This window comes from Gouania willdenowi, chromosome 14, assembly GCF_900634775.1.
Source record: "Gouania willdenowi chromosome 14, fGouWil2.1, whole genome shotgun sequence".
NCBI lineage: Eukaryota > Metazoa > Chordata > Actinopteri > Blenniiformes > Gobiesocidae > Gouania > Gouania willdenowi.
In genome coordinates this window covers 32707341-32732217 of record NC_041057.1, presented here as the reverse complement: position 1 = coordinate 32732217, position 24877 = coordinate 32707341, and the positions used below count along the sequence as shown (strand labels likewise).

General features: G+C 36.3%; 2 protein-coding genes across 3 annotated transcripts in view; both read right to left on the bottom strand.

Moving 5' to 3' along the window:
- The window catches only part of LOC114475290 (arrestin red cell-like), a 69714-nt gene extending 55398 nt beyond the window's left edge, over positions 1–14316 (bottom strand). Inside the window, exons 1-6 of the mRNA XM_028465980.1 lie at positions 14300–14316; positions 12964–13048; positions 12895–12917; positions 10662–10692; positions 6905–6965; positions 6683–6727 (exon numbers count right to left, since the gene is read on the bottom strand). Of these exons, the coding sequence (XP_028321781.1) occupies positions 6683–6727; positions 6905–6965; positions 10662–10692; positions 12895–12917; positions 12964–13048; positions 14300–14316 (262 nt within the window). The remainder of the gene's footprint in view (positions 1–6682; positions 6728–6904; positions 6966–10661; positions 10693–12894; positions 12918–12963; positions 13049–14299) is intronic.
- A 5979-nt stretch (positions 14317–20295) lies between these two features.
- LOC114476054 (probable basic-leucine zipper transcription factor Q) lies at positions 20296–24278 on the bottom strand. Of its 2 annotated transcripts, XM_028467298.1 has the most exons (5): positions 24001–24278; positions 22731–22889; positions 21339–21422; positions 21127–21258; positions 20296–21053 (listed from the first exon to the last, which is right to left on the bottom strand). In XM_028467298.1, the coding sequence occupies exons 1-5, from the start codon at positions 24254–24256 to the stop codon at positions 20770–20772; spliced, it is 915 nt and encodes a 304-aa protein (XP_028323099.1). In that variant the 5' UTR covers positions 24257–24278; the 3' UTR covers positions 20296–20769. The 2 variants fall into 2 exon arrangements, with proteins under 2 accessions (XP_028323099.1, XP_028323100.1); XM_028467299.1 differs by lacking the exon at positions 22731–22889.
- Positions 24279–24877: the final 599 nt, after the last annotated feature.

Here is a 24877-nt window from a genome sequence, read left to right as displayed (position 1 = left end):
TTCTGCAGCAGGAAGAACATGTGACAACATCAAAGATCCACTGCCTGGAGCCCAGTCAAGTGACGCACGCGCACACACGCACGCGCACATGTGTGTTTGACACCTCCGTCAGCAGCTCTGAGCCACTTCATTAGGCACAGAACTAAAACAATATAATATAATAAAACAGTCTAGGACATCTCTCCTTGCCCCCACCTGTAAATATGTATATATATCTTTATCCTTTATATATTATTTTTCCTATTTATATTTATACATATAGTAGCTCCTATTGTTTATTCTATTTATCTACACTGCACTATTCTTCAGGTGTCTTTTGTGTTTTTCTGTGTGTTGCCTGTAATGACAGTAAATTTGCCCACAGTGAGATTTTTCATTTTTTTTTCATTTCATTTTATTTATTCTTTTTTCATGGTAATGCAACATAAATTGGTACAACAATCCAGCAAACACAACAATAATACATTCCATGAAAAGAAGAACAGGAGTAGGATGAAGATCTTATAAACTCCTCCCCCATTCTTAACAAAAACGTTATAAATTAGATGCCTCACCGATGCCAAAAGATAACAATAGCCCAGAACAGATGTAATCAACTTTCGATTTTAACAATTTTCACTTTTTTTTATTATTTTTTTTATTTTATTTCTCAATTATTATAAATGATTTTGCTAAAACAACAGTTGTTGTAAATTTAACAATTTTGACATTCATCTTTATACAAGTTAAGTATGTGCTGTTTATACTTATATTTGAATTGAAGAATATTTGAACAACATTTTAGATCATTTTCTAGAGAGTTCCATTGTATCACACCAGATACTGAGAGACACGTTTTTTTGAGGGTATTTCCTGCAAAAGGTTGTTTTAAGTCATTATTTCTTCTGCTTGTCTCACTGTTTACAGTAAAAAGGGTTTGAAGTCCATGCGGTAACAGACAGTGTTCATCAGTTTGAGTAGTCCTGACCTCAGAAACAGTCCTGTGGTATGCTCTCTTGGAGCAACTCCATTAATTATTCTTATAGCCCTTTTTTGCAAAAGAAATAAGGGCATTAAATTAGTCATATAAGAATTAGCCCCATATCTCCAAACAATACATTAAATATGGCAAAATAAAGGAGCAATATAGAATTCTCATTGCCTTGTAATTCAACATAAACTTTACTTTACTCAAAACGGCAATGTTTTTACAAATTTTATTTCTTACGTAAGCTATGTGCGACTTCCACTTAAATTTTTCATCAATGAGAACTCCTAAAAACCTAAATTCTGACACTGTCTCAATAGTTATTCTATTTAAAGTTAAATTAACACTATCAGGATATTTTTGATTTGTGAACAACATACATTTTGTTTTGCTTAAGTTTAACGACAATTTGATTTTATTAAACCATTTCTGAAGTTGGACCATTTCTTGTTCAACAGTTTCCATTAATGTTCCTAAGTTCTTCCCCGATACAAAAAAATTAGTATCGTCCGCAAAAAGAACAAATGGTAAAATCTTTGATTCCTCACAGAGGTCATTAATATATATAGTAAAAAGTTTCGGCCCCAGCACAGAGCCTTGAGGGACTCCACACTGTATTGTTTCTAACTTAGATTCATGACCTACATACTCTACATATTGTTGTCTATTTTCCAAGTAACTACTAATCCAGTTTAAAACTACACTTCTAATGCCATATGTCTGTAATTTAGATATCAATATACCATGATCGAGAGTGTCAAAGGCCTTTTTAAGGTCAATAAAAACTCCAACTGTGTGATTTTTATTTTCCAGTTCTGTAGTAATGTCCTCTGTGATTTTCATCAAAGCCATAGCTGTTGAGCGGGTGTTTCGAAACCCAAACTGATTATCATGTATCAAGGAATGTTTTTCAAGAAAATAATAAAATTTTTCAACAAAGAGTTTCTCCAGAATTTTGGAAAATTGAGAAAGCAAAGATATAGGCCTATAATTTGTGAGACTATGCCTATCACCCGATTTAAAAAGTGGAACAATTTTAGCCACCTTCATTTTATCTGGAAAGAAACCTGTATTCGAAGACAAATTGATTATATATTTTAATGGTCTAATAATACAATGTATAGTTTCTTTGACAATATACACATCTAAGCCATCACTATCGCATGAATATTTACATTTCAATTTAGAGACAGTAGAAATAATTTCACTCTCACTAATTTCACCAAGAAATAGGGATTGCATAACTCTACTTTCACCTATCCAGCTTTTATTTTCGTTATGTAATGGTATAGATTTAGCAAGATTTGGACCAACATTGACGAAAAATGAATTAAATTCAACAGCCATTTGTACACCACTTACCTCTGTATTCTGTTGGTTCATTAAGTATAATGGCAGACTACAATTCATTTTACTGCCCATAACCTCCCTTAAAACTTTCCACATTCATTTGATATTACTTTTGTTTTCCATCAACAAATTTGTATAATAATCTTTCTTTGCACGTCTCATTACGGTAGTCAACTTATTTTTATAGGCTTTATATTTTTTTTCTGCATTTACTGTCCGATATTTTACAAAGTCGCAATAAAGCTTATTCTTCTTTTTGCAAGATTTCAATATACCCTTTGTTACCCAAGGCTTGTTGTTTTTTTTTGCTATATCATTCAATATTTTTGTTGGGCAATTTTTATTATATAACCATAGATACTTTTTTAAAAATGATTCATAAGCCTTATTTACATTATTTGTACTATAAACATTTTCCCAGTGTTCTTTCATAAGATCATCCCTAAATGTATTTAGTCTTTCTTCAGTTCTTGACCAAAGAACTTTACTGCACTTTTCTTTGTCTGTTTTTACTTTACAAAAATTAGTTACAAATATAGGTAAATGATCAGTTATATCATTTATCAGAAGACCACTTTTGACAGTTTTTTCAAAAATATTAACAAAAATGTTATCAATTAATGTGGCACAACTGTAGGTTATTCGGCAAGGCCTGCTAATGGTTGGATAAAGGCCTATGCTATACATTAAATCTAGGAAATCTGAACTACTAGTATGATTAGACACATTCAAGAGATTTACGTTGAAGTCCCCGCAAATTATAGACAGTTTATTTTCATTCATCCCAACTAATAATTGCTCCATCTTGTTATTAAATGCTGTTATGCTGGACCATGGAGTTCTATATATGCATGTGACAACAATATTCCTCTGTTTATTCATTTCGATCTCAACAGTTAAACATTCCATTAAATCTTTGATGAGATGAATAAATTATTATTATCATTATTATATCTCTCTATGGCAGTGGTTCCCAACCTTTCTTGTCTTGTGTTCCCCTTGAGCCTTTTGTCATACCATGAGTACCCCCTCACTCATACGTGTTCATGATTCTCCAAAAGTAGAACATAACAACTGAATTATTAACACAATTCATTTTATTTCATCTTCCTAAATTGAACAATTAATATTCAGCCATTATCTTCTTATTTAACTCAAATTAAACATAAAATTATGTTGCCTTCAAGGCAATAAAAATGATAAATATAAGAAATAATATTACAGTGAATGTTTGTATTATTAATACTAATATATTATGATTATATTGTTATTAAAGACAAATAATAAAGTTCAAATTACAAAAAAATAAAAATAATAAGTAATATAAATACAAAACAAATCATTAACCTGCCTGTGTTATAAATAAAATGTACTAAATTTACCACAAAATGATCTTCTTTGAATATGTCCTCTTTAAACAGGCATTTAAACTTTAAAAACAAGTCATTGCACACACGTATCATTTTATTGACGAACTTATGAAATGACTGAGAATATTTTTTGTTATCTTAAAAATAAATTCTTAATTTTTCCACGTACCCCCTGCAATGTGCTCACGTACCCCTAGGGGTATGCGTACCCCTGGTTGGGAAACCCTGCTCTATGGAACAAGGAATTATCAGCATGTGCAGGTTCAGCCATCAGCCTTTAGAGGGCGCTGACAGCGCAGAGAAGGTTTTTGATCTGATATCTAATAATTTTAAACATCTAACTCCCATTTCCACCTTTAAAAAAAAAAAGTTTCAAACCACACATTGTGCAGTTCAACACACTGAATATTTCTGCCCTCAACAAATAATCAGTCAAAAAAACAATCCTAATGACACCCATCTTTTATTTATGGATATTATATCATAAAATGTACACTTACAGTCATTAAAATAAAGTAAATGATGTTTAGGGTTTAAATCTCTGCGACGGTGTAAAAAGTTCATCTCAAAGATATTACAGGAAACGGGTTTGTGTAACTAAAGTCAAACTGATGATGTAAGAAAGTGTCATTTCTGACGTAGTTTACACGTCTTTTCTTATTTTTATTTTATTTTATACTACACAAGACAAGACACGACGAAAACAAAAACAATCTTAATACGTGATACACAAACATAACACAGTAAATACACAGTACAATAAGACTGTAGGTGAGAAGTGGATATTTAGAAATGCACACACAGTGTTTGCACGCGCGTGGGTGGGCAATGGGAGGGAAGGGGTAAAGAAAGGAAACAAAAATTAATTCATTCATTATAAATGAATAAATAGAAGAAATAAATCTCAGTTTAAACCAGATGGAGTCGTTTCAGTCTGAATCCTGTTGTTGTCAATCTGTACATGTATGTTTACATGTACAGATTTGTATGTATATATGCCTTCATATCAATACACAGATCTACCTTTACATTAAACTAAATAAGTATTTTATTAGATTATGTTTTTAATCGTTAATCATTTCATATTTATTGTCCCTGAAACCCTGGTGATGTGTGAAGGTGAAGTTCACACCCAACGTCATTTCAGTCACTATAGTTGCTTAAATCGCCGGGGATGAGTTGCTTGAACCTTGTCGCACTTTTTGCTCATTTCGTTTACCCCGCCAACGTCAAAACCTGCTTCTGGCTCAGTTTTCAGTGACGTGACAAACGAGGAAGTGACATAAGGAGAAAGTCATTGTCCATTGCATGTCGCAACACAGCGGCACTTGAAGTTACTTCCAGTGGATCAGACTGTGCGATTGAGTCGCTGGAATTGCGTAGCTTGAAGGGAGGTCACTGAAAGGGGACATATCATGCTAAATCCACTTTTTTAGCCCTTAAATGCATTTTGATGTATATTTAGATTGTTTAGAAGCACAGAAAAGTTCAAATTAATCTCTTCAGGTGCTCCGTTGATATCTTTATATTCTGTTTTGGTCATATTTTTCAATCTGTTTCAATTTTTCGATTCTCTATTACGTTTTTTGAGCAATAACGTCAGCGGAACTGCCAAATTAGGACATCGTCTCCAGGCCCAACACTTCCAGCAATCCGCCATTTTTATTTTTATATTTGTTGGATGTAGTAACCCACACGCTTCATTACAACGTCTCCCAGCATCAGAACCTTTTCAAAGTGCCTGGTTGAGTTTTATTTTTTATGGAAATGTACCCACATCTGTGGGTAAGGTCATTTTTGTGTGCACGCAGCACTTCAAGGATGACTGCTTCATCAACCTCCACCAGTATAAAGAAGGATTTACAGAAAGACTTTGTCTGATTGAGGGTTCAATTCCTTCTATCATTGGAGACGACGAACAGAGCACTTCGGTAAACTGTAAATAACGCTAAAAAGTGTGATGATAAGACATCCTTGTCATTGTTTTGTTAGCATTAGCAGTTGCACCGTCTTTATATGTTAGCGCTGTGTGCTCGTTTTAGATCCTTGATGATATGGCCTACGTGATTTAATTTAAGTCTAAAGTTTTCATTAGTCATTTCATTTTGCCGTTTTTGTCTTTGAAAAGACTGTATTAAAATGCATTTCGTGACATTAGCTTGGCGCTAGCATTAGCTCGGTGCTTGTGTTAGCTCACTTGTTAGGGTTCTGCAGGTTCATCATCTTCATTTTCATCTCGCTCCACTGGGTCAGACTCTGGCTCAAACATGTAAAGCTGGATGGACAAGTATTCCGTTGTTGACATTGTGTAAATAACGTGTGAATAAACTTTTTCTGCGCCGCGACATAGCCATATCTCTTCTATCAAACTACAAAAATGGCCGAGCAGGGTGGAGTTGAACCTGGAGAGGGGGCGGGGTATGAAGTGTCTCATTTGCATTTAAAGAGGCCGCACCAAAACGAGTTGCTCTTAGAAGCACATCAGAAAAGGGGTAGAAAAGGGGTGGAGCTATAATAATGAGGAATTCAGACCCAAGCAGTTCCGCTTTATATAGACCACAACTGTATGATTTATATCTAAAAAGGAAGGATTTAAAACCATGATATGTCCCCTTTAACGTCATTTATAATGACATTCAAATAAATCTAGTTGCCAGAGTCGTTGAAATCACTTTTGGTGTAAACGCACTTTGAGTGTCTGGATGATCTGAGCAGGTGAAGTCGATCCTCTACCTATGGATGAACGGTGTGTGTGTGTGTGTGTGTGTGTGTGTGTGTGTGTGTGTGTGTGTGGGTGTGTGGGTGTGTGTGTGTGTGTGGGTGTGTGTGTGTGTGTGTGTGTGTGTGTGTGTGTGTGTGTGTGTGTGTGTGTGTGTGTGTGTGGGTGTGTGTGTGTGTGTGTGTGTGTGTGTGTGTGTGTGTGTGTGTGTGTGTGTGTGTGTGTGTGTGTGTGTGTGTGTGTGTGTGTGTGTGTGTGTTCACAGAGATCTCTTACCTTTCCTATCCTTCAGGTACTCTGGATCCACCAGGATGACTCCATCTGCAACGATCAACACACAGGACAGGATGATGATGATGATGATGATGATGATGATGATGATGATGATGATGATGATGATGATGATGATGATGATGATGATGATGATGATGATGATGATGATGATGATGATGATGATGAAGAGCAGCTGCATCACTTCCACTGACTGACACCACTCACCAACAGGGTCCACGTGGTCCAGGTGATCCACAAAGTCTCTCTTTCCCAGGTACACCGTCACCTGTGTGAGCCAATCACAGACCCCGGTTAGTGAACTGACTTCATCAATGATGACGACAATATGAAGAAACAAAAAAAACACAGTCACTAGGACAGTCTCCATGGCAACAGACTCCGTCACTCTGGTAACTAGGAGTCACGTTTACAGATATAGACTTTGCCTGCCAACCAGATTGTTACCATGGAAACTAACCGCTCTCTTATTTTATCAGACTGTTGTGGCTGCTCTTATTCTGAAAATCCCCTGACGTATGCTGTAGTATTGATGAGCATTGCCTCCTGGTGTTGCTTTGACAACTTTGTTTGGTTATAATACAGTTTTTTACGATTGAATAAACACTAAAATCTCAAGTGTTGCCCAATTATCAAAACCTTACACTCAAGGAGCAAAACTTGGCCCCAGATTTGCACCACTGTAAGCACAATGAGTCCGTTCACACTTTGTGCAAAACAATACACACCGTGATTTGAAACACTAACACACACGTCTATGCATTAGACACAGAAGTATATCAAGATGTCACTTCCTTGCAATTCCAAAGCACTGACTGTCAAATTACCACACCTATGAGCCAGTTGATTGAACACTGCCATCAGGTGTGCAAACACAAGATTGCTTAATTGTAGACACACCAATCAGGTTTAAGCACTAGAACAAATGCAGCAAGTGAGTTCACCGAGCTTAACCAAAATGGAAGGAGGAGGAAGAGGAAGAGTGAGGATGAGAGGGGGAATCGGAGAAGGAGGAGAAGAAGGAGGCAGAGGCCGTGGCCGAGGAAGAGGAAGAGGAAGACCTCAAACAGGAGTAGGTGAAGCTCAAAGGAGAAGAGGTCCAACTTTAAGCAATGAAATTCGCGCAACTCTTGTGGACCATGTTGTGAACCATGGATTGACGCTGAGGGAGGCTGGACTGAGAGTCCAGCCAAATCTCAGCAGATTCACCGTGGCATCTGTCATAAGGGCATTCAGACTGGAAAACAGGTAAAAAAATGACCTGTTTACAGCTTCTTACTGTATGCACCCCATATCAGCACTTTTGATACCCCTTCCTGTGACATTTTACAGTAGGTTACATGTATTTTGTTCTACATAGGATTGAGGGTCGAGTACAACGAGGAGGAAGGGCTCCCATTTTCACACCACTGCAGGAGAGGGAGATTGTGAATATGGTTTTGGCAAATAATGCCATCAGGCTTCGTGAAATCCAGGCCAATATTATTGAAGACCAAATCATCTTTTATAATGTGAATCAGGTCTCTGTCCACCATAGCTCGTATCCTGAAGGCACATCAGGTACAAATGAAACAGTTGTACCGAGTGCCTTTTGAGAGGAACTCAGAGAGGGTCAAACAGCTGCGGCGTGAGTATGTGGAGGTATGTATTGTTCACTTTAGCACTCTGATGTTGCATACTGCACACATAACCTTTTTTTACATGTAAATGTACTGTACACTAAATCTATGCTGAACTACACAATCTTGTCTTTCACTGTATTTTAGAGAGTTTTACAAATGGATGCTGAGGCCATTCAGCATGAGTTCATCTACAGAGACGAGGCGGGGTTCAACCTCTCAAAGGTCAGAAGGAGGGGAAGAAATGTAATTGGCCAGAGGGCAATTATTAGTGTCCCGGGGCAACGTGGGGGTAACATCACCCTTTGCGCGGCAATCACCCAGAATGGGGTCCTCCACCGCCATGCCAACATGGATCCGTATAAAACACCTCACATCCTTACATTTTTGGACAGAGTATACAACCTCACAATCATAAATAACATGCAGATCCAATACATTGTCACCTGGGACAATGTTTCATTCCACCGCTCTGCTCTGGTTCAGAACTGGTTTACGCAGCACCCACATTTCACAGTCCTTTTCCTGCCACCATATTCTCCATTTCTTAACCCAATTGAAGAATTCTTCTCGGCATGGCGGTGGAAGGTTTACGATCTGCACCCCCTGGCTCGGGTAGCCCTCATTCAGGCCATGGAGGAGGCCTGTGACCAGATTGAGGCCACAGCCATACAGGGGTGGATACGGCACGCACGGCGATTCTTTCCCCGTTGTCTTGCAAATGAGGATATCGCCTGTGATGTGGATGAAATTCTCTGGTCATATCCAGCTAGGAGAAGATACCAACAGTAGCAATTTATGTGCTGTGTTTTCTTTTTTTGTACAGGATAAAATGTTATGTTCATGAAAACTGGGAAATGTTTTCTTTTTTCGCCATGTTGGCTTGAGTATATGGAAAAAAATAAATAACATTGTCAACAGCATTAGTCTTGTGTCCTGTGTGGTGTCTACAGTAATGCATATAAGTGTTCACTGTGTGTATTGTTTTGCAAAAAGTGTGAGCAGACATTGTGTTGACAGTTGTGCAAATCCGAGCGATTCTTTGCAAATTCACTGTGTGCTTCACCCATACTACTCTATGCACTTAGAAGCAGAATTAGCCCAAAGTGTTTCAGGTTTTCAACAGCAGAGTGTAACTGGTGCAAACAGAGTTAAGTCATATGCAACATGTGTGTTTCATTTGGTAAAAAAATATGGTTTTGATAAGTTAGTGTATAGTTTTTACAAGAGTGGTTCATTTTGCAAAGGAGTTAAGGTGTTTTGCTAATTGTGTATGTGGTTGGGCTGTTCGTGTGTTGGGTTTTGCTAAACAAAACAAAACAATCAAAATTGTGTTTATGCAATCGTAAAAAACTGTAATAATGCAGATTTTTTCACCCAAACTTATTCATCAATATTTTATGAACTCTTATAAATGATAAACAATTAAAAACTTTTCTTTTAACTCCTTAACTTTTACTTAGATTTTAAATCAAATCGGACATAATAACACAAATGTATTTTGATTCTATATTGTGACACCTTAACAGACAAAGGGTACAGTGTTTTTCAGCTTTGGGCTTGTGACCCATGTGGGGTCACAAGGGATTAAAATGGGGTCCAATGAAATGTCTAGTGATGAATAAAAAATGTCTGATTAAATTATACGTTTGCATTATTATTTAGTCATTATTAAATTATTATTCTTTACCACACACAATCTCAAACAAGATTAATTAACAATGAGTTACAATTATGGCGTAATTGTAATTTAAAAAAATGTGTTGTTGTCATAATCGTAATTAAATTGTAATTGCGTTCAGATAATTGAATTGACTTTGTAATTGCCATGAAAATTCTATAAAAATTGTCAATTATAATTTTTACGTAAAACTGTGGAACCATGTTACAATTCTATGTACAGTTCTACACATATATACTTAATTATTATTAAAATATGTTAATATCAAGTTTTCCCACATTTTACCATTTTAAAAAACAATAAATCTAGAGGGTGTACTGACAAAAAAAAGGCTCAGACGCCCACACTAAAAATATTAAAATCTATAATTTCATTGATTAGGAAGCCTAACAATGAAACCAATAGATAGGAAATAAATTAGATGATAGATATTAGTTTTTAGTGTATTTTAGTTGATTTAGGACCTGTTATCGTTAGAGATGCTAACAGAAAGCTAACACAAGGTTAAGTTATTTATTTCAGGCTCAGTAATTGTGATTAATTATAATTGAACTGTGTGTGTGTGTGTGTGTGTGTGTGTGTGTGTGTGTGTGTGTGTGTGTGTGTGTGTGTGTGTGTGTGTGTGTGTGTGTGTGTGTGTGTGTGTGTGTGTGTGTGTGTTTACCTTACAGTTGGGGCTGGACTTCTTGAACACTCTGAAAAAGGGAAGCAAACCATTAGGACGATGGAGAGGAGCTGTTCTGTGTCACAATAATCTGAGGAAGTGCTGCCGCTTCCTGTCTGTTCAGCCTTTGACTCAACAGGAAGTGGTTTGGGTGGTAACTACACCAACGTGCCTACGACCCTTTGGGGTGTGTGTGGCAGTAGCGGGGTGTAGGTTCTCTGTGTGTGTGTTCACTTTAAGACCTTCAGCTGACGTCACACATAAAACAATCCTCTGATTAGCCTGAAGACATGTCCTCCTTGCTAGCAGCTACAGTAACCATGACGACGGGCTGTACTTCCTGCTTCCTAGATGCATGTGGTATGTGGTCGTTTCTCCGTGACCTCTGTGTGACCTCCGACACGTCAGTCACATGACACGGAGGCTCTGCCTTTTACTCAGCGACCAGTAGGAGGAAGGAAAAACAGGAAGTGGAAACATTAAACACATTAAACTCTGAGCCTATGGATGTTCACTGTGAAGCTAACAGCCATAACATTATGACCACCGTCAGTAGAGAAGATGATCATCAGGAGAACACTGTGAAACCAAGCAGGAGTGATTCAGGAGTATATATAGTGCAATACAAACTGGCAATGGAATCAACTGGGACTTGATTAACATAACTCTGTCATCCACCTGCAGGTCACACCCTCAACAAACAGGATATCAGTCCCTCGCCTTAGTGTGGGCGGAGTCTCAAGCAGGCCGGCCACACCCACTCTTGGTGAGTCTCACACTTTTCTCACTGAAATAGTAGAAATCTCTGAGTAGTAGAGATGGGCAATATATCGATTATATTCAAGATATATGAAGTTTTTTATTTTGGTGATATAGAAAATTATAATATCACATATAACGATATATTTTTATTTTTATAGCTTGTTTGAGGAGTCGCTGCTTTTACTACTTCTCATTAATCATCTAACTGAGCTTTTCATGTTGTTCTGAGTGTGTTATAACCCAGACCTTCATCTAAACAAGCCACACTACAGAACTCACTCACACGTGCTGTCCCTGAGAGGAGACAGCACGTGTGTCTAAAGTGGTTTGTTAATAAATATGTTTGTGTGGCATTTTCATCAGCAAATTTAACCCAGAAATGTGTTTCTAGTCAGACTTTGTTGAATTAAAAATATTGAAATGTATATCGTAAATCGCCATTTGCAGAAAAAATATTGAAATTTGAGTTTTGGTCCATATCGCTCAGCCTTACTGAGTAATAGTGTAAGAATAAAATGATTCTGCGATTATCGTATCGATCCATAAAATGTCCAAATCGATTTTTTTTAATAATGTTTTTATAAATAATAAAACATTTAATTGCGCTAACGTATGCATAGCACGTAAACTCCTGGTCAGTAGGTGTCAGTGAACGCACCATCAGACCTTGTTAAACTACCTCACTGCTCAATGCATTTGAGCTGGAAGTTGATGACACTTTATTTTCATAAAACATACTGAACACTTTTATAGATGGATGTGATTACTTCAAAATAAAATATAATTTAAGAACTTATCAGAACCAGAATGTGTTGAAGAAGCAAAAGTTAAACTTTTTTTAAATTGACAGTTTGATAATCATACCACTTGTTTTTGATATTTGTACTTAAATTACAGTTAGTTACCATTTACATGTTCTCACTGTATTTCACACTATTTGTACATGTAAAGGTGAAATTTGTAATAATTGATATCGCAATATACAGGTATATCGTATTGTTTAGTATCAGGATATATCGAACCATGACATTCAAATCATGAATCGTATCGTTAGATTCATAGCAGTGCCCAGCCCTACTACTTAGAGAATAAAACAGCATGTCTGTGTATTATATTTTGAACTTTTGTTTCTGGTCTGATTTATTTTATTAATATGTTATTAAAGTTTTCTCATTAAGTTTGGTTTAAAGTTCATGAATAAAAGTAAATATATTTAGTTTAATTCAATCCTTTTTATTTCAATCTTTGTCTAAATGTGTTTAAAGTTAAAAGATGTGTGTTATTGTTTTGATAAGTTATTGTCTATAATAGATGTTACATTTACCCTCCTACAGGCGCCCCCTCTGTGCAGACTGTGACTAAAGTTACGGCCCCCGTGTCTCTCACCAACCAGAGGTTCACGGTTCAAATCCCTCCTGCCTCCCAGACGTCCACCACTAAACCCAGTGAGTCCCAGTAGAGGGCCACGTACCTCTCCTCCTCCTGTGACTGACTCTAAACATTTTGTTTCCGTTTCCATAGCGACAGCGTCCACACCGGCCGTCTCCAACGTCCTCATCAACCCGTCTCTGATTGGCTCTAAGAACATCCTGATCACCACCAGCATGGTGTCCCAGGGCGACTCGCTGAAGAGGAAACACGAGGACGACGATGACTACGATAACCTGTGACGCCCACGGACCAATCACAGCAGACTCAGCACGCACGCCTTCCTGTGATTGGCTCCTTTCAACATGTGCTTGTATTAATAAAAGAAGTAGAAAAGGATGGACACATTTCACCTGTTTCACATGTAATCTTTAGATTTTCTTCTCCCACTTAATATATTTGCATTTATCCTTCAATGATTTTTAAAGTAAATCCATCAATTGTTTACTTACAAACTCCAGTTTATTCTTAGTTTGAACTCTATTATAAAAAATACTGATTGATGCATTGATCCAAACATATTCTCATAAAAAAAACTATTGGAACGCGTCTCATTTTGGCTGCTTTTATGTTCTAGGTTTTTCTATTTTTGTTAGTGTGAATAAATTGGTATTTTAGATTTTGTTGGTCTTTTTTTATGTAGTTAGACATCACATACACACACGTTCACCATAGTTATAGTCTTTAGTTTTAACGTGGGTTGAGGTCAATTACATTCTTCAATTATAATGAATTTGACCAGCATTTTTCCCAATTAAAATTAAAATTACAATATTTTTCCTCTGAAAGTCTATTACAATTACGTGTTCAACTGCTATGTTGTTTTTACTGATCCTTTAATAAATAACCCCATAAAACTGAACCTTCCTCTTACGTTAGCATCTATTTATCTACAATAGATCTATTGACCCATGTTTTAAATTAGCTGTAAATACACACAAATGTTAAATATCATCACATTTTTTATTGTCTCTTGGTTTTTTTCTTAGGCTTCCTTATCAATTAAAATAATAGTTTTAATATTTTTGGTGTGGTGTGATGGCCGGGCCACACAGAGGTAACAGCTCCAAAATCATTTGATGATTGACACTGACATTATTCTCTGTCCCTTTAAGAAGAACAGAGAGGTGGCAAGGGGCGGGTCTGGAGAGAGCTGGAGGCGGCCTTAAGTGGACCAGAGGGGGACTGGGGTTAAGGGGGCTGTGTTTGTCCCTTAGTTTTGGTTGTTTATCCCCTGTGTTTCTGCTTATTTATATTTGGTATGGTCCAAGCTGTATTTAAGTTGACTCCTGTCTCATTTGAGGAGGTCAGTTGGTTTGTGTTAGTTCTTTTTGGACATTCTATCTTAAAAATGTTACATTAAGTTGACCTCTTTTATTGGCCTGTGTTTGTCTGTGGCCAATAAAGCACCTTTATTGAAATGTAAAGCTTTTGTCTCCTTGACTCACTGCTTGGACCCTAACATGTGGGCGTCTGAGCCTTTTTTCTGTCTGTATAGCCCTAGTCTTACTTTCCATTAATGGTAAAAATGATATTGATACTTGATATAAAACATATTTTAATATTTGTTAATTATGTAGGCCGAGGTGTAATCCGTAGAACTACAACATGGTCCCTAAGGATTGTTTTTATTTACATTGGAAATGACAGTTTTTATAGAATTTCCATGACAATAACAAAGCTAATTATTTGAACTTATTACAATTCATTTATGATTACAACGACAACATATTTTTTTCAAATTACAATTATGATTACATCATAATTGTGATTATTTATCAATTATGCAATTGCAATTATAATTGACCCCAATCCTGGTAATGGAAAACATCCAGTGTGACATCACATAAAGTCATCTTAAAGCAGTGGTTCCCAACCTTTTTTAGGTCGTGACCCCATTTTTATATCACAAATTTCTGGTGACCCCAGAGACTTCCTTTAATTAAAAAATGCTTTTTGATCACGTTTGTGATAAAGTGACGAGATGCACCTGCTTAGATATAATTATACTGTTTTTTTTAGATTTATATTTCAGGAAGTGTAAGTATAGAATACAGTTATTTGGGATTGTGTTTTCATTTGAAACAGGATCATATATATATATATTTATTTTTCTTCAATACAAAAATTTTATTATTTAATTTTTAAACTAGATTCATATTTGGGGAAGTGAAAGTATAGAATACAGTTGTTTGAAATTATGTGTGGCGTTTTATTTTGAAAAAAAATATATAATTTTAATTCAATTCAATTCAATTCAACTTTATTTGTATAGCGCAATTTACAACAAAGTCATCTCAAGGCACTTATTAAAATATAAAATTCATAATAAGAAAGAAAAAACCCAACAAGATCCACATGAACAAGCATTTAGCGACAGTGGGAAGAAAAAACTCCCTTTTAACAGGAAGAAATCTCAGGTAGAACCAGGTTCAGAGGTGGCAGCCATCTGCGTGGACTGGTTGGGGTTAGTGGACAGAAGGACCAACAGAACAGGATAGAGAGATAGAACATCAGAGTGTCTCAGACTAGTTTAGTCGTGAACCACAGATCAGGAAATGACATCATCAGCTTCACGACACCTGAAACAGAGCAGAGAGAGAAGGACGAGGAGAAGACACTGACTGCAGAAAAACATGATACATTATTATCAAGTCAGCCTGTCTTGGCCTTGGGCCTCACTCCCAGTGGCTGAGTCAGCACTTATTATAAAGGTGATGAATCTCTTCCTGTTTATTGATAAGCTAACAGTGACTCTAAGGTCTGTAAATGTGACCGTTCACAGACGAGCTCATGTCCGCTCTAGTGTTTAGGTTATGTTATGATTCAGTCCTGTTTATGCAGACTGTAAATCATAATCAGCTCCATCAGAATTTGAATCTCTTCTCGTTTATATGAAATCTAACAGTGACTCCAAGGACTGTAAAATGCGACCGTTTACAAACGAGCCTATTTAGTCGTTAAGTTAATGCTATTATACGGTATACGCTTCAGCATATCAGTAGGTTATGAGTTTAGCCTTAAAGGTGGAGAGAGTTGCAGCCTCCCGTACTGAGACTCAGTAATGTTTTTAAATCAATTACGAGACATTTCAGGCGACATCATGGCTGAGAAACTCTGCTTTAACGTGTTATTTACAGGGAGATATACACAGTACATGACCATTATTATATTATTATGTGACTTTTGTCATAAACCTGTCAATTTGCAAAAAAAACCCAACTTTGGCTTGAAATTATTTGAACAATTTAACAAGATATGGATCATTTCCGTCACATTTTAAATGTTTAAAATGCAAAGAATCCGTGGTTGTTTCAGTTTTTAAAACAGAAAGTCCTAAAGTAAAAAGTTCAGGATTACTCATGTGGAGAAACCACCAGGGGGCGTCAGCACCAATGATAATGGCTACTGCTACCGTTTTAAACCGTACGTGCCTGTAGTGGATTTTAGTTACAAATATCATATATAATAGTAGAGGTTTAGTAATATTATTTTTGTAATATTATATTTAAAGTCCTTCTAGAGCAGCAGGAGATCACCACATGGACTAAACCTGGTGAACACCTTTTCCTGCGCTTCGCAGAGGATTCTGGGAGACGTAGTTTGCTTCTCAGTCTGGCTCACTCAACAGAGCCTGAAAAAAACTACACTGAGTGCTCCGACTTCCTGTTTGATACGGTCACATGACATGGCGTTATTGTATGGAGGTAGATTTGTGTTTTTATTATTAAATCAAAGCATAATTTCATAAAAAATAAAAAAATAAACTTTTTTTTTCTTTGACTGAAAATATGTATTTTCGAACAAAGTAAACTTTTTTTGTATTTAAAAGTTTTTTGTTAAATTGATATTTTTTGATTGAAAATATATATTTTTGATTGAAAAATACATGAATAATAAAGACACAAATTTACCTCTATATAATTGTAAGCATTTTAAAACCAAAATTATTTGGCACCATTTGTAAAGTTGCACATGCTAAAAAAAAAGCGGCAACTTTCCACAACATTTAGGAACAAACCATGTTTTAAAAAAACTTATGTGAATTTTTCCGTGTTACTTTTGACCAGATTTACAGCAATATTTGTGATATTTTTTTTCTCGTAAAAATAAAATGTCACTGTTAAATCTCAATCTAAATGTTGAATCTAAATGTCAGCTTTTATTTTGGTACTTCCGGTGAATTGGCATGTTAGCCAAATATTTAGTTTCACCTGTGACATTTAGATTTAATATTTGTATTTAACGTTCAAGATTTACATTTACATTATATTTTTATGAGAAAAACAATCACAAATTACAAAAATATTGCTGTAAATCTGGTCAAAAGTAACATTAAAAAAAATCACATACATTTTTTAAACGTGGTTTGTTGCTGTTTATTTTAGTATGCGCAACTTTACATTCGGTGCCACATACGAATTACCGCGATATTTACAATATTTTTACAATCCTGACAGACGATCATGGCCTCACAATATTAATGTTTTATTTGACTTTAACCCTGGACATACTTGCATACGTACTCTGGGTAGGAACTTTTCAACTCAAGAGGAACATTTAAAATAAACCACAACAATTGGGGATGTTTATTTCTTTTTTAAATTTGCTCATAATTCTGTTAAAAACCATTATCGATCATAATGATGGAATGAATGAGTGATAACACACATTTTAAATAATCTCATTTTGTAAATAAGTGAATGAAACAGTATTTAGTTCTTCTTGAGTAGATTATTGTCTTCTTCATTTTACGCTGATGTGGGACCAAAACTCATCCTTGTATTTTCAGTTCATGTTCTAATCAAGATCATTTCTATCATCATTTTGTGTTTTTTCTGTCATTTTGTGTATTTTAGTGTAATTTTGTGTATTTTGTTGCCGTGTGTCTGTTGTTTATATTATTCAGTATATTTTTCTCTTATTCTGTGTGTTGTTGTTGTCATTTTTGTGTGTTTTTGGTGTCATTTGGTTGTTTCTTATGTCGTTTTGTATGTTTCTGTTATTTTTGTGTATTTTGTGGTGATGTTGTGTATTCATCTCTCATTTTGTGTGTGTGTGTGTGTGTGTGTGTGTGTGTGTGTGTGTGTGTGTGTGTGTGTGTGTGTGTGTGTGTGTGTGTGTGTGTGTGTGTGTGTGTGTGTGTGTCCCTTACCTCCATGTTTCTTTACCTGGTTGGTGCTAAAAGTCAGGCCTGAAAATGTTATGATTGAGAGCTTAACAGTAATCATCTGAGGTGTGTTCCATAAAGGAGGATTAACAAACTCTGAGTTTATCCATAAACTCTGGGTCAACAAACCCAGTGATGGGAAACTCTGTGTATCTGATCCATTACAGCTGGTATGAAGTGGGTTCATCAACCCTGAGTATGTAAACCTTGGGTCACTGACGTGCACGCGCGACAAAAAGCCATCATCAATGAATCGAAGATTTAATCGAGCTGCCATGGCAACCAAACGGAAAATAGTGATTTATTCACCGTAATGGTGAAATAAGCCGTTGTTTGATGAATATGAGCCTGTTCTAAAGGTGTGTTCAGTCTTCAGTGACAATAGTGGCTTAAATCTCTGTCATTAGTCACACTTTTTGGTCACTTCATCACTTTATTACTTCAGTGACGTGACGAGTGGTGAATAATATGAATAAAATGTGTCTGAGGAGACGTGTCAGCAGAATAGATGTCTGCATAGAGAGTCCTCCTGTTACACTGGATATAAAGACAGTAAATGCTGCTTGATATCACATCATTTATATTGATTTTTAATGTAATATTATCACCAGAGTCATCTCAACGTCCTAAAAAATGTCATAAAAAAACACTGAAGAGGGACGCAAACCCACGACCCTTCACTTACAAATGTATCGTCACACTTCACTGTGTCATCATAACTTCAAAGATGTATGATCTACAGATTTAACTGTATAACAATATAAAACAACAATCAAGCCTTAAAAGTGGATTTATTTAAATTTTCATCTCCTCCTTTATATTATCCACAGGTTTGTATTCAGTGAACTTTACTACAGACGTCAGTAGATGTTTTAATGTAGATCAACCTCTCAGTGACTTTCACTTAATGATCTATATCTACAATGTTAGAAAGAAAACTAATGTTTGCACAAAAAAAACAAAAAAAAAAAAAACGTAAAACAACAACATTAGTAATGATGTGAACACGTCTGTGGTGTGTGATGTTACTAATGTGTTTCAGAGAAAAGTGTTAAAGTTCATTAAAGTGTTCAGGTGGGCGGAGCCAGGTAGAAACCCAGGGTTTCTTTGATAAAACCTGTCAGTGACCAGGTTTAGTTCACGGACAATGTTGCCATGGTAACATAGTCAGAGAAGAACATACCTCACGTTTAGGAATGAGATACTCAGAGTTTCCCTCATTTGAGCCTGAACATACTCAGAGTTTGAACATAACCTGCTTTATAGAAACCCCTCAGAAGACTGATTTATTGATCAGATTAATCAATGATCAATAATATTACTAATGCCTGTTCTGCCTGTTTACTGATTATTGTCCAGATGTTTGTTATTCAGTGTTTTAAACTAAACTAATGTTTGGAAATGCCACACATTGATTCCAGGGATGATTGGTTTCTTTTCAGTGTGATTTCCTTCCTTTGATTCATCATGTTTAACAGGTCGTCTGTCTCACAGTGTGCACATCTCTGTAGTATTTAACTCATCACTTGGTTTGCAGAGGATGTTTCCTAGAAAATGCACATAACAGCTTTTAAAACAATGTTTTGCTCTTGTAGAACAAACACATCTTGTAGAAACTATTTAAGAAGTGTTTCATGAAGGTTGTCATTAAGTGTTGTTCAATAAATGATGTGACTTCAGTTAAATTATGACATATTTGTACCTATGTTAGTATATTTTGGGTTAGGTGGAGGGATCTCGTGGGGTTAGGTAGAGTTAAGGTTTGGGGTTAAGGTAACAAACAACACTTAATGACAAATGTCATGTCATAATAATGACAGCGTAATGTCATCCTTTATGTTTATTATATTAAAGTAAAGTGTTACCCACTATTATAACAGTTCACAGAGAGTTTATTACTGTAGAGTTTGATGACATTAATCCTGATTTGTTCTTATTTCTAAGTTTTTCGAGCACGTTTTGTTCTTAAAAAAGCAACACCACAGACACACAGTCGCCCCCATTACCTGGATTTACCTTTCCTACAGGTTATTCTCCATATGCTGTGATCACAGTTACCACAATAGGAATCACTCTTTTTGTGGACATTTTATAAAAAAAGTCATCTTTTTTTTTTAAAGATCAGAATTTATTAGCAAATGTTTATAATATTAATACATTTGGAAAGATACTCACTCACACATCCTTTACTCAGACTCATCTGTTTTAATTAGTAATTTAACAAAGATTTATTTGATCTAGTCAGTTATTTAATGGGTAAAGCAATGGGGGTGAAGGTCTCCTGGTTAAGGAAGTGGAGAGTCACTGCTATGGGCCCATGAGCAAAGCCTTTTACCCATAACTCTAACAGATTGACTTTATACTTCATCATGTGACTGGTGCTACTCTGTAGAATAGAAACACACGACCAGTGAAGAGTCACATCTACTTCATTTTCATCCAGTTACTAGTTTAATAACAAAAGAGTTTAAACAAGTCACACATTTGATAGAAATTTATACAATTTAATAAAAAAATAAAATAGGTGAGATTTGTAAAGTCTAATAAAAACAACTAAATTACAACTGTTGCAATACTTTATTAGTCAGTGTTATTCCTCTACGTTTTAAGATCAAAACCAAATCATGAAACAAAAGAATTAAATCTTTGTTGACGATATTTACTGTTTCATTGATGAAAATCATTTGTGTTCATCTTCACTTGTTCTCACTGAGCACAGAACTCAAACAGTTAAAGAATGTTTGTTTCTCACATTGTGAAAAGCATGTGACCACTGAAGGTGTTGTGGTTATTACTATTATCATATAACTTGCTGTTCGCTAACAGACGCACAAACACAACATCTCCCACCTCCAACAGCAGCGTAACACCATTAGAGGCAGAATGTCCACTAGAAGTCTGATTCTCATATGCACTACAAATCTTCTGTCCGTTCTTCACCAGTGCAGCAGACGAGAGTTGTGAAGAGCCTCCTGATCCATGAATGTAGAACTCAAAGTGATAGACCCCCCTCACTGGTGCAGTAAAGAGCCCTGTAGAACAGCTTGGTCAATGAATACATTCATCTTATCATCTTGTGATTCATTAAACCAGTGATGTTCATACCTGTATGTGGGTTATAGGCGTTTCCAATATTTTCAAACACATGTCTGAAGATCAGGTTTGTGTCTGTGTTAAACGGTCCTGTGTATCCTGATCCAGAAGCCAGCAGGGAGGTGGAGAAGGCAACCTGCCTCACTGTAAGAGAGAAAAGCCCTTTTACAGCAGCTGATGGTCCAGGAACAGGACTGATGTGGTACTGAGATAAAATCACAAACCTTCTCTGTCTTTCCTCAGAGCTTCCACCTGCTTTTCAGTGATGTTTGCTTTGGTTTTAATGGTGACCAGCTCTGCTGCCTGTGCTGAAAGAAAAACCTTTGCACTTATTCTCTATTGAAAGAAAACAACACTGTTTTTCATACAAGTATTCTTCATCACAGGGCGCACGGTGGAATAGTGGTTAGCACGTCCGCCTCACAGCAAGAAGGTCCTGGGTTCAAGCCCTGGGGTGTGAAGTTTGCATGTTCTCCCCGTGCTGCGTGGGTTTCCTCTGGGTACTCCGGCTTCCTCCCACAATCCAAAAACATGACTGTTAGGTTGATTGGAGTCTCTAAATTGCCCATAGGAGTGAATGAGAGAGTGAATGGTTGTCTGTCTGTGTTGCCCTGTGATGGACTGGCCCACCCAGCGCCCTATGAGAGCTGGAGATTGGCACCGGCAGACCCCCGCGACCCTGTTAAACGGGAATAAGCGGGTAAGAAAATGGATGGATGGATGAGTCTGAGCCTTTTTTTGTGTCACTATAACCTTCAATATCATTTTTTTTTTTTTAAATGTAAAATGTGGGAATGTTTGATATGAAACACATTGTAATAATTATTAACTACATATGTGTAGAACTGTACATAGAACTGTAACATGGTTCCCTAGTTTTGCGTTAAATTATGATTGACAATTTTATATAAAATTTTCATGGCAATTACAATTACAACGTTAAAATATCTGAATTTAATTACGAGTACGACAGAAATTAAATTACATGTACAATTATAATTATGCCATAATTATGCAATTACAATTATAATTGATCCCAACCCTCTCTGTTGGTTTGAATCAGGGTTTGAAACTGTTAAATACAAAATGCTCAACCTGTGTTTTATGTGTTTTAATGACTTCAGCACTCTAGTTTATTTGAATTTGCAACAAACTTGAAAAACAATTTCGAGGGAAATTTACTTTTTTATTTTATTTTATTTTAACCTTGTCTGCACATGCTGTCAAAGGTCAACATTATACTGTATGTAGTGCAATCTTTAAAACTTTATTAAAGGTGTATAGTGAGGGGGAAGGGAACAGGGAAGAGGGAGTCAGGGTAGTATAATAGAAGGAGAGGGGAGGAGTTAACTATTTTAAGGTGAGAGTGGAATGTGATGTTACAGTTGTGCATATTGTGTTGTGGGGTCTTATTTTCACTTTAGGGAAATTTAAAATTAATCCATTAAAACCTTTCATATTTACTTATTTAAAGTGATTCTTTAGCAGCCAAACATATTTAGATATTTATTCTAATAAATATGAGAAGTTATGAATAAAACATTGTTTTGTGTCAAATATTTATCAGGTGGAAACAAACACTTTAACAGTTTTGTCATTGAAATGTTATACTTTACTTTTGATTTGTTGTTGTTGTTGTTGCTGTAGTTGTTGCTGTTGTTGTTGCTGTTGTTGTTGCAGCTGTTGTAGTTGTAGATGTTGCTGTTTGTGCTGTTCTTGCAGTTTTTCCAGCTCACTTTTTTGCAGTTCCAGTTCTTTCAGTTTGGTTGATTGTTCTAAAATATAAAGTCAATGTTGAGAACGTGTGAGATAAATGAAGGACAGATGCAGCTTATTTGAATATACAGTGTATTTGTTTCTGTTTCAAAGTCTGCTTTAAGATGTTTATAACATAACTGTAACACCATATTACATTCTCAGCTTAAAATAGTCAACGTGCTACTGTAGCGGAGCCTCGTATCAGCGGTGTCCGCCAGTGAAGGAGACGTAAGCGATGTGATCAGAAGCAGGAGCGGGGCTAGCAACCAAGCTAAAAGCTAATCCTCAGGGAACGCCGCTTCCTTCCATCCTGTGTTCTAATGTCTGCTCCCTGGAGAACAAACTGGACCTGAAGCTGGATTTAAATGTAAGACAGGAGATGATGGCGGTGGTGTTTGTATTTACATCAATAACAACTGGTGCAACAACAGTGAGCTAGTCTCATGTCACTGATCTCCTGATGGAGAACTACTGACTATAAAATACAGACATTGTTCTTCCCTGATCTGTTATAACTTTTGGCAATCTATAAAACTCCACGTTTTTCACAGTCTGACTGATTAGTAAAGCCAGAAACACGGCAATATTTCACCATTTCCTCTCAAAATTCAGGATTTACTCGTTTGTGTGTTGTTTGTAAACCGGCTGCTTTTCTACAAAATGGCGACTTCCTGGTTGATGATGCGCCGTGAAAACCCTCTGTTTATTGGGTAAAAGTTTATTGTGATGAAGAGTGGTGAAAAAAATTAAAGAGAGAACAAAATCAAAAGTGTCAAAAAACTTGCAAAAATAGGGGGAAAAAAAGATTTTTAATGTCAAATGGTAGCTTATCTGAAAAAAGTTTTTAAAAGGCATAAAATGGGACAAAGGAACTACAAAGGTAATAAGGGGTTAAAGTTTTCCCCTTTTAAGGTTTTCTGGGGTAATAATATTTAAAATGAAGACATAAAGAGCCACATGTTGAGGATCACTGACTTAATAACAGCTTCTACATAGTGTCTCTGATAATGTAATGGGCTGGTCTGGACACATAATGCTAGGGCTGAATTTTTGGTCCCAGTCCACCCCTGGTATAAGTTTACAATATTTTCCATTATGTTCTAATGCTGAGTGATGTCATCACATTACCTTCATTCTGTCTTTGCAGGTGCTTCACCTCCACCTCATGTTTAGCCAGCTGGACGCTGATGTCTCTCAGCACAGAGTTGATGTCAGGGACAAAGTTCTGCTGTTGGTTCAGGACACTTGGAGGTTCGTCTCCTCCAGATTTGGTCAAAATGGTTTTATTCTCAGACTCAGCTTGGGGTACAGCTGCTGAGATGCAGCAGATACTGAGCAGCACTAATGGAAGAAGCAAAGCCATCTCTCTTCTCTGTCTGTGCATTTCAACTGTTAAAACAGCCTTAAATATATTCCTGACTGTAGGACAATGATTAATGAGTTACCAGAAGAGTCAAATCAATCAAATCAAAGTCTTGTTGACCAGCTCTCTATCAATGTTTGTTTTATTTGTCATGATTTTACAATCCAACTTTTCAACTATACATGTGCAATAATTTTCCAAAGTCCCTCCACTCAACATAATCTCTCAATGTGTTTTACATTGTAAAGTTTTTTCACTCCTTAAAGCTCCTTAAATCAACATTCTTAGCCCACATTGTGGCATTAATGAATGCTAAACAACACGTATTCACACGTGAAATGGAACCAGGAGAAATGTGACGTACACGACTGTAATTATGGTATTGTGAGATCCACATGTGATCCATCGTTTGTATTGTATACGTACCCCACCAAAAGACAAGAACCTGAAAAACATACAAAGAATGACCAAAAATGGTAATAAACGGTATAATGGTGGGATGTTTGTGTGTGTGTTAGCAGGTAGAGAGGATCAGAGCAGGGGGGAGGTGATTCAGGGAAAGACTGTGTGATTGATTGTATTCCTGGAATTGGAGAGCTAGCACACTCCTGTAGAGCTAAGCTGAGCCGATCTAACAGAAGT

Coding starts and splice junctions, on each gene's coding strand:
- LOC114476054 (XM_028467298.1), bottom strand. CDS start 24,256: ATGCACAGACAGAGAAGAGAGATGGCTTTGCTTCTTCCATTAGTGCTG. Junction 22,890..24,000: donor CCTGCAAAGACAGAATGAAG/GTAATGTGATGA, acceptor TTTATATTTTAG/AACAATCAACCAAACTGAAA. Junction 21,054..21,126: donor CGCCTATAACCCACATACAG/GTATGAACATCA, acceptor GCTGTTCTACAG/GGCTCTTTACTGCACCAGTG.